Source organism: Tilletiaria anomala (assembly GCF_000711695.1).
Source record: "Tilletiaria anomala UBC 951 chromosome Unknown K437scaffold_14, whole genome shotgun sequence".
Taxonomy (NCBI): Eukaryota; Fungi; Basidiomycota; class Exobasidiomycetes; order Georgefischeriales; family Tilletiariaceae; genus Tilletiaria; species Tilletiaria anomala.
This window is the reverse complement of record NW_013547008.1, coordinates 207,772-222,826: the sequence shown is the minus strand read 5'-3', so window position 1 is coordinate 222,826 and position 15,055 is coordinate 207,772. Positions and strand designations below refer to the sequence as shown.

At 54.5% G+C, this 15,055-nt stretch overlaps 5 protein-coding genes across 5 annotated transcripts; 2 read left to right on the top strand and 3 right to left on the bottom strand.

The window, feature by feature from the left end:
* Window positions 1-1,224: 1,224 nt before the first annotated feature.
* On the bottom strand, window positions 1,225-5,603 carry K437DRAFT_254676 (uncharacterized protein). The gene is made up of 10 exons (XM_013389504.1): window positions 5,441-5,603; window positions 5,041-5,337; window positions 4,634-4,971; window positions 4,524-4,555; window positions 4,357-4,448; window positions 1,879-4,291; window positions 1,781-1,815; window positions 1,595-1,715; window positions 1,466-1,522; window positions 1,225-1,401 (listed from the first exon to the last, which is right to left on the bottom strand). The coding sequence occupies exons 1-10, from the start codon at window positions 5,479-5,481 to the stop codon at window positions 1,333-1,335; spliced, it is 3,495 nt and encodes a 1,164-aa protein (XP_013244958.1). The 5' UTR covers window positions 5,482-5,603; the 3' UTR covers window positions 1,225-1,332.
* Window positions 5,604-5,859: 256 nt separating this feature from the next.
* K437DRAFT_254674 (uncharacterized protein) lies at window positions 5,860-8,758 on the top strand. The gene is made up of 2 exons (XM_013389503.1): window positions 5,860-7,496; window positions 7,580-8,758. Exons 1-2 carry the CDS (start codon window positions 6,054-6,056, stop codon window positions 8,576-8,578), a joined length of 2,442 nt encoding a protein of 813 aa, XP_013244957.1. The 5' UTR covers window positions 5,860-6,053; the 3' UTR covers window positions 8,579-8,758.
* K437DRAFT_254673 (ankyrin) lies at window positions 8,612-9,873 on the bottom strand. The gene is made up of 4 exons (XM_013389502.1): window positions 9,709-9,873; window positions 9,556-9,634; window positions 9,304-9,466; window positions 8,612-9,214 (listed from the first exon to the last, which is right to left on the bottom strand). Exons 1-4 carry the CDS (start codon window positions 9,836-9,838, stop codon window positions 8,765-8,767), a joined length of 822 nt encoding a protein of 273 aa, XP_013244956.1. The 5' UTR covers window positions 9,839-9,873; the 3' UTR covers window positions 8,612-8,764.
* Window positions 9,874-10,354: 481 nt separating this feature from the next.
* K437DRAFT_244304 (gamma-glutamyltranspeptidase) lies at window positions 10,355-12,543 on the top strand. Its single transcript, XM_013389501.1, has 4 exons — window positions 10,355-10,999; window positions 11,084-11,783; window positions 11,858-12,043; window positions 12,113-12,543. The coding sequence occupies exons 1-4, from the start codon at window positions 10,466-10,468 to the stop codon at window positions 12,457-12,459; spliced, it is 1,767 nt and encodes a 588-aa protein (XP_013244955.1). The 5' UTR covers window positions 10,355-10,465; the 3' UTR covers window positions 12,460-12,543.
* On the bottom strand, window positions 12,424-15,003 carry K437DRAFT_272803 (prolyl-tRNA synthetase). The gene is made up of 6 exons (XM_013389500.1): window positions 14,742-15,003; window positions 14,372-14,671; window positions 14,182-14,311; window positions 13,920-14,107; window positions 13,792-13,855; window positions 12,424-13,723 (listed from the first exon to the last, which is right to left on the bottom strand). Exons 1-6 carry the CDS (start codon window positions 14,901-14,903, stop codon window positions 12,510-12,512), a joined length of 2,058 nt encoding a protein of 685 aa, XP_013244954.1. The 5' UTR covers window positions 14,904-15,003; the 3' UTR covers window positions 12,424-12,509.
* Window positions 15,004-15,055: the final 52 nt, after the last annotated feature.

Genomic DNA, 15,055 nt, shown 5'->3' with positions numbered 1-15,055 from the left:
TACGGCCTCCATCCGGGTGTATACCAATAGGACAGTTGCCTTCACGCCGTGCTCATTGACCTAGGATGGACTCACAAAATCACGAACAATGGCATCGACCTCAGTGTATCTGGCTCCTGCGCTACTGTTGGCTTTAGCTCGACTTTGTTACTGGGCTCTTGCTTGATGGGGTTGGCATCCAGGAGTGATGGAACGGGCATAAGGACATCGCTTACAGGCAGTAGAATCAAGCTAGATCCTCTCAGGTAAGGACAAATTGCCCGTTAATGTACGAGTGCGTTCTACGTTGAGTGATTTCCACTCTGATGGAGGACATATAGCGATAAATGGAGCTTGCATACGAGATAGTATTAGTGAGAGAAGTGAGGCGGCTGACGCGAGCAGAAATGTTGTGGCAGCAGCGCACCCCAGGTATACCATCTTGGCGTCAATGGCATCCATTGAGCATCCACGAACCGCTTCGATGAGGCCAAAATGTGGACTATCGCCAATTGTGCAACATGCTGTTAGAAAAAATAGTGCCGTTGACGAGGTGATTAAGACACGGATTGAACATAGGGACAGTGGCGACGACAGTGCTAACTGTGAACGCGATCGAAGCTTCTACGGGGAACGCTCTCCCCCTCGCGTTGAATTGCTGCTCCAGCTCAACTCTTGTCAGAGAGCTTTGCTTGAACGCAGAGGGGAGTGTTTTCTAGCCTCAGTTCTTGTTCCTCTGCCTCAGCTGCTTAAAGCCGGTACTGATAATGATTGACAGATGACAAACTACTCGTCTGCAGTAAAGTGTCCAGCAGTTTTTATCGGAACAAGGTTTTTGAAAGGGTTGAACACTGCGACCTTTGATAGGGAGCACACCGCTCCAAGCTTGAGCTGGAGGAGCCAGGGCAAGATTGATAATACTGCTTCATGAACTATGCAATCGATAAAGTGGATAGGCATGTTTATCACATTGCCGATGTGTGTATGAAGTGGAAGGGAGCGTGTCGAACAATCGAGGGAAATTCGGCAACCATGGATGCTATAGGCGACCATATAACTCTTGAGACATTTGTAAATAGTGGACCTTGAAAGGTGAATGCGGTTTAAACGGCTTCATAGTGAGGGTCTGGGCAGGTTGGGGCCAAATCGACTGCAGGTGCCTGCGTGTAACATGCTCAGTCTCGCAAAGTTTTCCGGATAGATGTTGAACATGCAAAGCTGTCGCACTCGCACAATCGAATCGCAGGAACATTAAACACGCTTCGCCCATCACTTCCGACTCAGACCATGGTAAGCCTAGCATCGTGAGCCCGAATGATGATGATACATACAAGCAATGCATGGGATGGAACTTCAGGGGATGTCCAAGACGCCCTTAAGTTTCTTGATTAATTTCTTTTCGTCTGTCGAAATACCATCCCACTGTACGAAGCAGCATGGTGGTAATCAGTGGAATGGATTGTCTTGATGTTGCTAAACTACTCACAAAGTTATCCTTCAAAGCGTCGATACTACTTCTGCTGATGTGACTGAGCAGTTCGTCCTAGAAGATATTCACAATGGGATGAACAAGGTCAGCTGAAGGTCGAACGTGCATTGCCTTCACTTTGCTCACCTTCTCATCAAAGTGCCGGCCGAACAGCTTCGAAGTCTCGTTGAGCGAAGTTTCAATTTTGACAGCAACACCGCCACCGACCTCGCTCTTGAGCACAATATCTTTCGTCCTGTGGTTAATTCTGATATGCGCAGTAAGCTATCAGCAAAAATCTCATATTGCGTGAAGCTTTGGTCCACAGCTTACTCTAGTGACGTGACCCGACCAATATTGATGATGGCCTTTTCAAAAAATATAAGTAGGTGAGCTCGAAGCCGAGATTCTCAAGAAGCGACCATCCTCACCTTCTTCTTCGTCTCTGGGTCCACCTTGACGACGCAAAGAGGAGTACCAACTCGGAGCGACCCCTCAATGATGTCGCAACCGAGAATGATGGGGTCACGCTTCGCAAAGGCTGCGATAGTCTTCAGGCGGCATGGCCAGACCGCAACGGGAGCCGCTTCACGTTTCTTTGCCTCGACCATCTCCGCATTGTACGCAGTAAATGCATCAAAGAGATGGTAGATGATGTCGGCTTTGAAGACACGAATGCCCAGCTCCTCCGCAAGCTTCGCTGCATCCTTGTCTACATCGACATCGAAACAGAGCATGCATGCAAACTCCTTTGCCCTCTCCAACATGGTTGCACAGCGCATGACGTCCCTCTTGTAGACGGGTCCGATGTTGATACCACTGACGGGGATCTTGCTGACCCGCAGGAATTCAAGCAAGGCCTCCAATGAGCCAAGGGTCGAGGCCTGCACGCAAACGCCCTTGCCACTCTTGTCGATGGAATTGAGAAGGCTTGTGAGGTCCGACATGACTTCATCCTTGAGATCCTCTTCATCATCGTCTTCCCCGCACACGAGCAAGCGGGAGCCTGCGATGGCCTTCTCGAGATCCGGCGCAGTAATTTTGACACCCAGGGCGGCTTTGACTTCCTTGTGGTGTACGTACGCACCCTTGACACGCATCTCCTTCAGCGGCTGCGGCGTGAGCAGCGCTCGTACTTGTGTGACGATGGGCCCATTGAGACCGCAGACAACGATCTTGTTCCCCTCGCGCAGGACACCATTGGAGAGTACGACGTCGATCGTCGTACCAAGCCCCTCAATGACCTTGACTTCCAGAACGGTGCACTCAAGTTCAGAAAGATACATGAGACTTTCGCTCATGCGATTCTGCGTCAAGTTGACAATGAGCTGGAGCATGTCTGGGATGCCCTCGCCTGTGTGTGCAGACGTAGGCACGAGCGACACATTGCGACTAAAGTTCTTGTTTTCGTAGTAGAGGACCGCATTCAGACCTTGCTCGGCGAAGGCAACGATAGTCTTGGCGACTCGGTCTTCGAATTCCTGCTGAGTAGATCTGTTCTGTTTCGCAAGACTCGCTCTGAAGCCTCCATTGGGAGTAGCATCCCAACCATAGAGACGATCGATTTTGTTGAGTGCGACGATGAATGGTGTTTTGCGATCGCGTAGCAGACGAATACTCTCGAGGGTCTGTGGCTCGAGACCGTGCATGATGTCTACGACGAGAATGGCGATGTTGCAGAGCGAGGACCCACGAGTACGGAGATTTGTAAATGACTCGTGACCTGGAGTGTCGATGACGAGCAAGCCTGGAATCTTGTAATCGAATTGGCCTTCGGGATCGATGACAGCCGTTTTCTGCTTGATGTTTTCAACAGGGAAATAAGTAGCACCAATCTGCTGCGTGATACCACCGGCTTCGCCCTCCTGTACATTAGTTTGACGAATCTTGTCCAACAGCTTGGTCTTGCCTGTGTCTACGTGACCAAGAATGCAACAAATAGGGGAACGCAGATTGTCTTTGCTTCGTGCTGCCAAAGCCTCCTCTGTACGCGCCTTGCGCCTCTCAGCTGCCTCTTGCTTTTTCTGCGCAGCCTGACGCTGAATCGCCGTCATGCCCTCGTCCTCATCTTCATCGCTGCTGTCATCGTCATCCGAATCGTGCGAGTCCGAATCAGTGGCCTCGCTATCGCTGTCACTCCCTTCGTCCTCGCTTTGCTTTGTAGCTGCAGGAGCTTTGCCCTTGGCACCTGTGGAAGGGTTTGCGTCGGATTGGCGAGCTGAGGCTGATGCAAACGCTTTGCCATTGCTTTGAGCGGAGCATCCAATTGGCTTGGTTGACGCCGCGGCCTGTGCGTCGTCATCGCTTTCCGCAGCCCAATCGTCCTTCACCTCATCGTCCGACTCTGCATCCCATGAATCTTTGACATCCTCCTCTGCCCCCTCCTGTTGCTTCCACTCAGCCTCCGTAGAGCCTGTTGCCTCAATTGCAACCGGCACTACCGGTTCAAGCACTGATTCCGCTTTTTTATCTTGCTCGGGCTGCTCTTTAGCGGCTGTATGAGCATTTTGTTGGGCAGTCTGTTTGGAAGTGTCCGCCGGGCTCTTCTTCTTTTTCCTGTTGTCGTAAACGACCTTGCGCTTGGTCTCAGCGCCACCCTCGGCGTCCTTGAGGCCTTCGACAGTAATTTGACCGCTCTGAATCATAGCCTTCATGCGCGCCTCTGCTGCTTGCTTTTCTGCCTTTTGCTTGGGTGTGAGGAGCTTACCCTCCTTCTTCAACTGCTCTCGCTTGAGGCGCTCTTTCTCCTTTTTGCGCTGTCGCTCTGCCTCCTTGCACTCCTCTTCCTCCCGCTCCTGCCTTTCGATCTCTTCAAGGCGTTTTCTCTCTGCTTCCTCGACAGCTCTAATGCCCCCCAAATATATTAGAAAACAGACACTTACGCACCCACCCGGTCGTATTCGACTCACCTTGCCTCTTCTTCCGCCTTCCTTCTGGCCTCAATCTGCGCTCTCAGTGCCAAGACAGCAGCAGATGGCTTCTTGCCCGAGGCAGGTGCAGGCTGCAGAAAAGTGATGTAGCTTGAATTCAGCCGACTACATGTACAACCTCTGATCTCTTTTGATCGGCAACTCACCTGTGCCTCGGCAGCTTTCTTCTTCTTTTTCTCTATTTGTGAGAACAATGTGTGGGATTAAATGCTGAACGTTCTGCAAAACGACTCGATTACCAGCGTCAAGCTCTCACTCTTCTTCTTCTCCGCGCTCGCGCCGTCCCCCTCTGCCTCATCGTCGTCGTCCTCATCATCGTTTGCTGCAGGCGCGGATGCAGGCTCGGATCCTGATGCGACTCCCGCCTCCTTTGAAGGCGATGAAGCATCGTCAGGTTCTGCAGAATTGCCAGCATTTGCCTTCTTGGCCGCAGCCTGCGCCTTTTTCTTAGCTTTTTCTTTCTCCTTCTTGAGCTTTTCCTTCTCCTTCTTGGTGAGTATCCGTGGCGTATCGCCATCGGTCTCTTCACCTGCCTCGGGCTTGTCATTCGATTCCTTCGCATCTGCCTTTTGACCTTCTTCCTCGGTTTTCTCCCTGGAAAAGGATATTGAAAAGCTCGTGAGCAATCAGTATCAGGCTTTGGGGTCTTGTGGCGGCACTCACTGTGCAATGACCTGATTAGGGGCATCGGGGCCGAGCTGCTCAGCCTCTTCGCCAAGTTCGTCCCAATTTACCTCATTCTGCTTTTTCTTGTTTTTCTTTGACCCCTTTGCTGCGCCCTTCTTGATGGTGGACATGAGACCACCAAAATCCTCGTCATCATCATTTCCGACAGGCGCCGAGTTGCCTGTCAGAGAGGCGCCTTTGCCGTTGGCTTCTACAGCAGCATCACCAGTCTCGGTAGCTCTCCCTGCAGTCGCATCGCCGCTGGGAGCTACTGACTCGCCCAGTTCATTCTCCCTATGGGAAAAGCACGCACAAGCACCAGCATAGCGGGACACTGGACATCAGCAAACATACTTAATGTTGGCTCAGAAATGCTATGATCGCATGCATGACACACCAATCGTCATCCGCCTTCTTCTGCGCCTTTTTCTTGCCCATCTTGGGTGAAGGAATAGAGACTTTCGGTCTCTAAGACGGACAAGTTTTGTAGCTGGTGTTTTCGCTCGGCTGAGCGATATGTCTGGTAGTTGCGCTGAGATGATGGCAGTCGATACTCAGATCGATGGCCTCGCGCGTGCAATCATTTACTGAGATGGATTTGAGTCATGTATAGTTGAGCTCTCTCTCGCTCTACAGGAAAAAATTGCATCTCTGTTTCGGCCGGGAGGATAGCTCGGCCGTTGTCCGTTTTGTAGCACCATTACGTAATTATACAAGCCAATGCGCTTCGCCGGCACACGCGGCACCACCTCAGATAAGGATTTGTTGAGCCGAGCTGCGCGAGCGGACTGACTGAGCACAGCATATTAAGCATGTCACAGTACAAGACAGGTACGACTTTGGCTGCGCAGCAGCTTCCATTCCATTGTCCGACCGACATGGCAACGTCAGCGTCATTTGCAGGCGTTGGACTTTCGTGCTTCGCAGGTATAAATTGCCCCCATCGCACGACGCTCTCGGCGGCGCGCTCCTCACGGAATCTACTCTTGTCCCTGTCCGATCAACACAACATGGCACAAGCAACCAGCAGCACTCTTGGGGCGACCGCCTCCCCATCGCCTCCCCATTTCTTCCTCTGCTCGGTCAGCCTCAAAGGAAATCTCGCAGCGGAATGGCCAACCCTGGCTTCGGGGTTGATTCCGTATGCAATCGGCAAGCTTGACCCGGATGTTCAGACTGATCATGCGACGAGCATCAACGATGGCCACTCACAAGGCACAGCAATGCCTGCAGAACAGCTCAAGCAGCTCGAAGACCAGCTCAAGGATGTGAAGTGGCAAGTAGAGCAGCATCTTCGCAAGTACGCTCTAGCCCAAAACGCCCTCCCTATTCTCCAAGACCGCCAACTACATGTCGAGCTCGCCACTGGCGTTCCAAGGGCGCCGTACTTTGGCATCCTCTCCATCCCTTTTTGCTCTTCCTCCGCCGAGCTGCGCATGAGGCTAGGGCCCACCACCATCCTCGCCGCGCATGTTTGGTTCAAAGATGACCCGCAGAGACCCAGGTTGCACCATGCCGAGATCGGCAACGACCGCCTTGAAATCGACACTGTCCCCAACCTCATTGTCAATGCATGTCTCATGTCGGCTCAACGCATTGCCGTTGGACCACCTAAGCAGTGGAATACGAATGTCAGAACAGACGCTGACATCCGCCACTTTCGTCGCAAGGTCGAGCTGAACGTCAAAAATCTGTTCGGCCTGAACGACACCGTCGAAGTAGTGCTCCTCTTCAGGCGTCCGAGTAGCGAATCTCTCAGAGCTCTATCCAAGCATAGCAGCAAGCGTAGCTTCGAGCTTGCAGTCGCTGAAGCAGTTTCCGACCAGAAGCCCCTCGGTGTCGAAGTGCGACTCAAAGGTCCGCTGCCTGAGAGTTGTAAGCTTTCCCCCAAACCCTCGCTACAGACCCTGGCTGCGGAGCCGCCACAGGCGGAGAGCGCTGCACAGCCCAAAGCCAGCGATGTCGTTGATCTCCCCCAACTTCGCACCTTGCTTGCCGACACAGTCAGCAGCTCCGTGTCTTTCCTGCTCGATGGAGCACACCAAAAGCTGACGAGCACGCTCAACGAGCATCTCGCTCGCTTCGTCGAAATTGTGTCCGAACACTCCGTCTCCATTGAAGAGGCTCGCTTGAGGATCAACGAAGGACAGACGCCGTCCACTATGACTGTTCCGAAGCACGAGGCGGCTTGTGACCTCTGCGACACGATGATCCATGGCGTTCGACGCAAGTGTGCCGTCTGCCCTGACTTTGACTGCTGCGCGACGTGTGCACCTCGCCTGCCCGATGTACACGTGGGTCACGGTTTCTTTGTTTCTAGAGATCCCGCTGCTTTTCCGCAATGCAGCCAGCGATCGCATTATGCATGGTATCACCCGAACGTCATTTGCGACAATTGCGATAGTGGGATCACTGGCACAAGATACAAGTGCATCGCATGCGATTGGGACTTGGTGAGGTGTCTTGTCTCCTTTTCGCAATCATTACATGGATGCAAGTATTTGACGTTAACATCTCCCATTTTTCTGGTGTGCAGTGCCAAGTCTGTGAGGCTGATCCCGCGCAGGACCACGCTTCCCTTCATGGTCTTAATCACTTGTTCCTTAAGATCGACAAGCCGTTGGGTCGGGAAGGCGGGTTTTCCGGTAACAGCGCCACCACTTCAGCCGTTGCAAGAGCCCAAGAGTACGTCCGCGAAAAGCTGAATGCGTTCGATGTGCGGGCCAGCGGCAGCTCATCCTCCCCGCCTTGTGCGGAGGTGCCATCCGTCAGTCTAGACATGCACGAGGTCCGTCCTTTTGCTTCTGCGCCTGTGGTCTCCTCTGCTGCTCAACCCAACCTGGTTGAAGAGAAGAGAGCCCTGACAGCTTCGGCGTGTGTGCCGATGGGCGAGAAGCAGGGTCTCCTGCTTGTCGAGGACGGCGCGCCGTTCAATGGAACCTACTTGCCTATCGGATGCCAATTCACCAAGGCCTGGACGATCAAGAACGTTAGCACACAGGCAATTTCGCACCTTGAGCTGTCCCACGCTGCAGGTGAGACTTTCGGAGCAAAAACGGCATTGGTCAATGAGGGACGCCCGTTGCAGTCGGGCGAAAGCGTCCAGGTTCCTCTCGACCACCTCGTTGCGCCGACGACCAAGGGCCGCTCCCAAGCTCTGTTTAAGCTCAAGGGTTCAAGCCCCCACTACGAGACGTCACTCGGTCTCTGGGTCGACATCAATGTCACAGCCATCGATGAATACGAGGAGTGCAATGGAAGCGGCAGCGGCACCTCCAGCATCCTTGTCCCGCCCGAGCCACCGACAGTGAGCTCGGCTGATGTTTTGATGGCTCTCGGTGGTCACCAAGCCGACGAGACGCAGCAAGTTACTCTGGAGCCCGGATCGGACGCCACACCCACGTCGAGCGTCACGATTGCTGGATCCGAGTTTGACTTTGGAGGTTCGCACACGCCTGAAAGCAGCGCAAGCCAAGAAGACGGCTACATTTTCGTCGACGACTCGGAAGAATCTTTGGAGGATGGAGAACAATGAACAGCTCTCAACGAGCGAATTGTTTTAATCGCCCCATGTTTCATGAGTCAGTTGCAGGAATATAATAAACCCCAATAAACCTTGTTACAGAAGACGATGATGGAAAGAGTGAGCCTCGCCTGCTCTCGACTATTGTAGTGTAGCAAATTGATGTACATCTGTGCGTGAATTTTCCCCTTGCAATGTTCATGATTGCCCTTGCGTTGAATGCCAACCGTCGAGAATCTGTCTGACGACTGAATCGCCGACGACCTGGCGCAGCTCCTGCTCTTCCTGAGCGGTCAACTGCACTTGCGTATCCCCGGTGGCGTGCACCTGTCCTGCTGCTGCTGCTGCTGCTGCATCTTGCCGTACCTGCGCCCGGCTCATGATCTGATGGACCCGCTCCATGGTCTCATCCGCGCGATGGGCCGATAATCGATCCGCGTCTCCGCTGTCGCCACTCGCCGCAAATGCTGCACTGGCGATCGCGGTCGAGTGGTGCTGTTGCTGTTGCTGCTCTTGCTCTTGTTGTTGCAATGCTGCGAATCTCAATTCATCTTCATCCTCCTCTCTCGGTGGGATGGGCGCTCCTGTTACTTCGGAGAGATAGACGGCGAGCCCGTCGTGGTCATTCTCGACCGCCGCGTCGAGAGCCTGCGAGCGGAGCACCGATGGTCGAAAGCAAATGGTGTTCGATGCTGACTTAGTTCGTGTGTACCGTCATGACTGTGAGGCCCACTCACCGTCCTTTCGTCGTGATTCCTGTGCTTTGCGTCTGCACCAAAGTCTTCGATGAGGATGCTGGCGATCTCCGGCTGTTCTGTGACAAAGAGGGGAGTGTCACCGTCCGAGTCGGTGACGTTGACTGCGTCCGGAGGACATTTGGGATGGCTGAGAAGGTATCTTCTGATGACCATGAGAAAGATATGAGAGAAGAGGGAGAAAGGGTTAGCGTCACATTTTGCAATTGCTTGGTGCTGTACGCCTGCACGCACAACACTTCAGCGTGTCCGTAGGAAGCTGCAGCGTGCAATGGCGTGTACGTGAATTGATCGGCGACGCTGGGACTCATACCTGTTGAAAGGGTTGGAAACACGGTCAAACGTTATGCCACGACATGAAGCATACCTTGCGCTATTCCCCCTCACCTTGCTCATCGACAAGGTACTTAACTCGCGCAAGGTCGCCTTCGCCGGCTGCCTCCCATATGTTGCTGCTGCTACTGCTGCTGCTAGCCGCCGCTGCCGTCACGTCATTTCTCAGCGTGGGAACGGACATCTTGCTACTGCTACTGCTGATAAAATGCTGCTACTGTGGGACGTGGATTGAGTGAGCATCGCAGTCTCGAGGGATGGACCTATGCACAAGTGACGTTAGAAGTGATAAGCAAGGGACAAGTGCTTTGAGCAAAACGGATGACGAGTGGCCTGGAACTCGGAACGCGGGATTCGGCATAGAGACTCCACTTATATGGAGATGCGCTCGGGCTAGGTTAGTTGGATCGGCGCTGATCGGCCGAGCAACGCAAAGCCGCTCCGCTAAGTGGTACCGGGCTGATTGACTTGGACTCGGATGCGAATAAGGCCATAGAAGATTCACGAGTTTTCGAGAGCTCAGACACGTGGTTCGTAGCCATCCAGTCGAGTCGATCGGTCCTGGGACTCCTTGTTTGGAATGCCACAGGTCGAGGTAGACTTGCACACGCCCCAGCACGTAGACATTATCCACACAGAACGTCATACAGCTCCGCACCCTTCAATATACACATCTCCCTGCTTGCGCTACGTCCCCCTGTCCATCCGTGCGCCGCCGCCCTGACGTCGACTCGGACGGGTCCACCTCCACCTCCCAGCTTGCTGGCAATCCCCTCTTGCTCATCCAGTTCGGAACTCGCCCATCTTTACTATGGCGCAACGACAACCCCTCAAGTGGGACAAGGTTCACCCAAAGCACAGCGAGCACTTTGCTGCCTTTCCCTCCCGTAGGTCCACTGTCATGGGCTCCAGGGGCATGGTCGCCTGCTCCCAGCCTCTCGCCGCTTCCGCTGGCATAGCCATCCTCGAAAAAGGAGGCAACGCGGCAGACGCCGCCGTCGCAGTCGCGGCAGCGCTCAACGTGACTGAACCTTGCAGCACCGGTATCGGAGGCGACGCTTTCTGCCTCTTCTACGACGCAAAGACCAAGGATATCCGGGCGCTCAACGGCAGCGGCAGAACGCCAAAGGCCATGCCCCTCGAGCGCCTCCGCGAGAGTGGCGTCCAAGGCGAACAGATTCCTCTGACCAGTCCACACGCCGCGACGGTCCCCGGTGCAGCATCCACGTGGGTCGACACGGTCCACCTCCTAGGTAGTGGAAACGTTCAGCTCAAGGACGTGTTGGCACCCGCGATCCAGCTCGCAGAAAACGGGGTCCCAGTCCACGAGATTGTGGCCGAGGCTGTACGTCCTTCAGATTACGCCTGCCTCTGCTTGATGTAAGGCTACAGCTAACGAACTGACCCTGTCCCATTGCTCTGAGAGCAGTGGAAAGTATCGGAAAAGACTATCAAAGAGGCCAGTCCAAATGCTAACGAGATGCTGCTGCACGGCAAGGCTCCTCGTGCTGGCGAAATCATGGCGATGCCCAACCTGGCTCGGACCTTCCGCGAGCTTGCCGAGCACGGAAAAGATGGGTTCTACAAAGGCCGTGTCGCACAGGCCATTGTCGACGTGCTTAAATTGCGAGGAGGCGTGATGGAGCTAGAGGACTTGGCTGCTCACGCCGAGATTGGGACCGAGGAAGTGGAGCCGATTCGATACACCTACCACCACCCCGGTGACAAGGCAGGCACCGAAGGTGTGACAGTCTACGAGTGTCCTCCGAACGGCCAAGGTCTGACTGCCCTCCTCGCCTTGGGAATCCTCGACGAGATGCAGAATTCCGGCCAAGTCATTGATCTGACGGAGGTCGAACACAATTCGGCCGAATATCTTCATGCTCTCATCGAAGCCTTCCGCCTCGCCTTTGCCGACACGCGATGGTACGTCGCTGATCCGGAACACGGTGATGTGCCCGTGCAAGACCTCCTCAGCAAGCAATATCTCCAAAAGCGCGCAGCGCTCTTTGAGCCTTCCAAAGCAACAGTCGATGTGCGAAAAGGCAGTCCTGTAAAGACCAGCGACACGGTCTACTTTAGCGTCGTCGATGAGGACGGCAACGCTTGCTCTTTCATCAATTCAAACTGTGAGTTCGAGAGCTTTCTCCCACATCTTCTCTCGCTTCTTCATACGCTAAATCCACCCTGTATGCGCTGGCAGATGTGGGGTTCGGGACAGCGATCATTCCGAAAGGCTGCGGCTTTACTCTACAGAACCGCGGCGCAGGCTTTGTGCTGCAAGAAGGTCACCCCAACTGTTTCGCTCCGTCGAAACGGCCCTATCACACTATCATTCCAGCTTTGGCGCTACGAGGTGACCAGCTTTTCCTCAGCTATGGAGTAATGGGTGAGTTGAGGGTAAAGTTACTGCTCGTTCTCCAAGTCGTGTCTCATCTTCTGAATTATCGACCTTCAGGCGGATTCATGCAGCCACAAGGACACGTGCAAGTCTTGCTCAACATTCTGCATCGGGGCTTCACGCCGCAGGCTGCACTTGATGCGCCGCGCTTCTGCATCGGCGCCGGCATGCCGGACCAAACGGGCTCGATCGACTCGCACGTTTATCTGGAAGAAGGTATCAAACCGGAAGTGGTGGAGAAGTTGCGGCAGATGGGCCACAACGTCAAGCTCATCCAGGGCTGGGGGCGAGACATATTCGGCCGTGGACAGGTCATTCAGAAGCTAGACGACCCAACAGGCAAACTGGTCTGGGCAGGCGGTAGTGATATGCGAGCGGACGGCCAGGTCATTGCTCAGCTGTGATCAATAACATCGTCAAATGGAAACCATAGTGTAACTTATTCCGGCTGCCGCTAATCGAGCGCGATCAAAGTGGTTTCGCACTTGATCGTCCCGTCGACGGATTGTGCATCGCGGATGATAACCTCCACATGCCGCTTCTCTCGCCAAGCTTTGCCTATCACGACGACGACGGGGAAGCCGATGAGATTCGCGTCTTTCAATCGTCTGGAAATGGACAGCTCCTCGCGGTCATCGATCGCGACATCGTTCGCGACGACGGGATGGTCGCTACTGCAACCAGTCACCTTGCCCGGTCTGTGGAATAATGCTTGCAAGACTTGAGCCAGGCCATCCGCGTTCGAGCCGTTGGCGATGATGCAGACCTGGAAAGGTGCCATGCTCCGCGGCCAGACGAATCCGTGCTGGCCTCCCAGTGTCGCAGAGCGTTGTGCGATGGCTCCCAGCAGGCGTGAGATGCCCAAGCCGTAGCATCCCATTTGAAAGGGGACGCGGCGCTGAGAACTTGAAGCAGGCGAGTTTGCCGCATCAGCGGCTGCCGGTGTAAATCCGACTTGCAGCGCATCAGAGTATTTGGCGCCTAGCAGGAACGTATGTCCGACCTCAATGGCCTTGCTTGCGACCAGTGTACCCGCGCGGCCTTGCGCTGCGCAGGAGGAACAAGCGTCGCCGTCTGCCGCTTCGCGATAGTTGCCGTAGCTGAGTTCGATCGAGCTCTCGGTCATGAACGGTACGTCCACTAATGCAGAAGCCTGAAGCGACTGGACGGGCGGGAAGAAGTCTTCGAGCGAAGGTGCGGCGCCGGCGGATGTCCCGTGGTCCTCGTTGAGGAGAGCAGATATTCCTGCTGCAACAGCATCGCACACCTCTTGTGCCTCAACAGCAGAGCACTCGGCGTCCGTCAGTACTGTTACCTTGTCAAAGGACGCGGAGAACTGGCCCGGCTGCGTGCAATGGCTTGACTTGTGCAGCGGCTGTAGGTCCTGTGCCGCAGCTTTCCGCAATTGCACGGGCGATATTGATCGGTCCCTAGGCACGACAACAGCCCATAGGCGAGCGGGAGAGCGCTCAGCAGCAATCTGGAAAGCAGCATCTGAATCTGCTGCGTTGAGCCCCGCAGGATCATTGGCCAGCTCGTACAGCTCTACCCGCAAGTCTTGCGCAGAGATAGGCAGAACAGAGGGGTCATGTCTGGGGCTGCTCTGTGCAAGTTCTTGATTGGCTGCATGCGCACAAGTGCTGCATTTGAGAATGGTGTCCTCCCCCACTGGCAGTAGCTCAATCGAGGCTCAGCCCTCATTTACAAGCTCCGGTCGACCAACCGACGATACTCACATTCATCCTCGATTTGATATTCGTGAGATAGGTCGCCTCCGATCGCACCCGTATCAGCGGCTGCCTGCACGACAGTCCATGCATCAGCGTAGATCCGGAACCATCAGCACAAGTACACATCGACTCACTGCCAGCCACGCGCCGTGATTCGCGCCAAGAAGGCGATCGAGGATGCGGCTGTATGCGCCTCTGACTTGCTCATAAGATTCTCTCGCACGTGCTTCATCTGCATCGAATGTGTAAAGATCCTTCATATAGAACTCTCGTGTCCGCATCAGACCGGATCGCGGTCTCGGCTCGTCGCGGTACTTCCGTGCTGCGGGAAGGCGAGTTGAAGAACATGAATTGCGTGGGCAACGAAGCAGTAATAGAGATAGTCATGGTACTCACTTATTTGGTACACCTTTACAGGCAGCTGGCGGTGTGACTGTACCTCGTCAGCTACCAATCGTGTCACTTCTTCCTCGTGTGTCGGGGCTAGCAGGTATTCAGAGCCCCCACGGCCCTTGAGCCTGAAAAGCTGCATAGCAGAATCAGCAATGTAATGGCCTTATCCAGGGGCAACGGACGCTCATCTCACTTCCGAGCCCATGCTTTTCCACCGTCCAGATTTGTACCACAGCGCGCTGGACAAAAGGGTGGGCATCTCTAACCGTGAAGCGCCAATCCCGTTCATCTCGTCCTCGATAATGGCCGATATTTTTTGGACCACTCGGAGGCCCATGGGTAGCAGAGTGTAGATTCCTGCTGAAGACTGCCGCGCGAAGCCTCCTCGTAACAGCAAGCCGAGGGATGGCAAAGCAGCTTTAGAGGTAGACAGCGACTCGGCGTTGAATGTTGGAAGGAAGAGGCGGGACAAGCGCACGACTTGTTCATGCGGCTGCGAGAAAGGCACGGCCAACTGATATCAATCCAAGCTTCCATCCACTACGATTTCTTTCTTTACGCACAGGTCGTTCTATGAGAGCAGCAGCTTTAGAATCCGCGCTCGCGAACCGGATGGTAGAATGAGGTACTCGCGACGGTCGGCGGCAGGTCACGCATCGTGGGAGGTCCACCAAGTGAGCGCTGTCCCCGAGCGGCTTTGTCCGGGTGGAATGCAGCAGAAACATGGCGAAGATCTCTGTGCTAGCTGCTCTCCTAGCTTGACGTTGCAGCGTCAAAACTCGTGCTGTGGGTCGTGGAGAAGAGACCAGTGCCCATCCCGTGTCGAAATTGCAAGCATGAGGAAGAAGGTGCCGAAGTCTGGCAACAAAGTAGCTTA

Bases quoted from the DNA above. Each gene is read 5' to 3' on its own strand.
- K437DRAFT_254676 (XM_013389504.1), bottom strand. From the start codon at position 5,481: ATGGGCAAGAAAAAGGCGCAGAAGAAGGCGGATGACGATTG. The intron at 4,449-4,523 runs GTGAGTTGCCGA...ACTTTTCTGCAG, and splicing joins AGAAAGCTGCCGAGGCACAG to CCTGCACCTGCCTCGGGCAA. The intron at 1,716-1,780 runs GTAAGCTGTGGA...TGCGCATATCAG, and splicing joins GGTCGGGTCACGTCACTAGA to AATTAACCACAGGACGAAAG.
- K437DRAFT_254674 (XM_013389503.1), top strand. From the start codon at position 6,054: ATGGCACAAGCAACCAGCAGCACTCTTGGGGCGACCGCCTCCCCATCG. The intron at 7,497-7,579 runs GTGAGGTGTCTT...TCTGGTGTGCAG, and splicing joins TCGCATGCGATTGGGACTTG to TGCCAAGTCTGTGAGGCTGA.
- K437DRAFT_254673 (XM_013389502.1), bottom strand. From the start codon at position 9,838: ATGTCCGTTCCCACGCTGAGAAATGACGTGACGGCAGCGGCGGCTAGC. The intron at 9,635-9,708 runs GTGAGGGGGAAT...CCCTTTCAACAG, and splicing joins GTACCTTGTCGATGAGCAAG to GTATGAGTCCCAGCGTCGCC. The intron at 9,215-9,303 runs GTGAGTGGGCCT...CTCCGCTCGCAG, and splicing joins GGAATCACGACGAAAGGACG to GCTCTCGACGCGGCGGTCGA.
- K437DRAFT_244304 (XM_013389501.1), top strand. From the start codon at position 10,466: ATGGCGCAACGACAACCCCTCAAGTGGGACAAGGTTCACCCAAAGCAC. The intron at 11,784-11,857 runs GTGAGTTCGAGA...ATGCGCTGGCAG, and splicing joins CTCTTTCATCAATTCAAACT to ATGTGGGGTTCGGGACAGCG. The intron at 12,044-12,112 runs GTGAGTTGAGGG...ATCGACCTTCAG, and splicing joins CCTCAGCTATGGAGTAATGG to GCGGATTCATGCAGCCACAA.
- K437DRAFT_272803 (XM_013389500.1), bottom strand. From the start codon at position 14,903: ATGTTTCTGCTGCATTCCACCCGGACAAAGCCGCTCGGGGACAGCGCT. The intron at 14,108-14,181 runs GTGAGTACCATG...GCCTTCCCGCAG, and splicing joins TGTAAAGGTGTACCAAATAA to CACGGAAGTACCGCGACGAG. The intron at 13,856-13,919 runs GTGAGTCGATGT...ACTGTCGTGCAG, and splicing joins ATCACGGCGCGTGGCTGGCA to GCAGCCGCTGATACGGGTGC.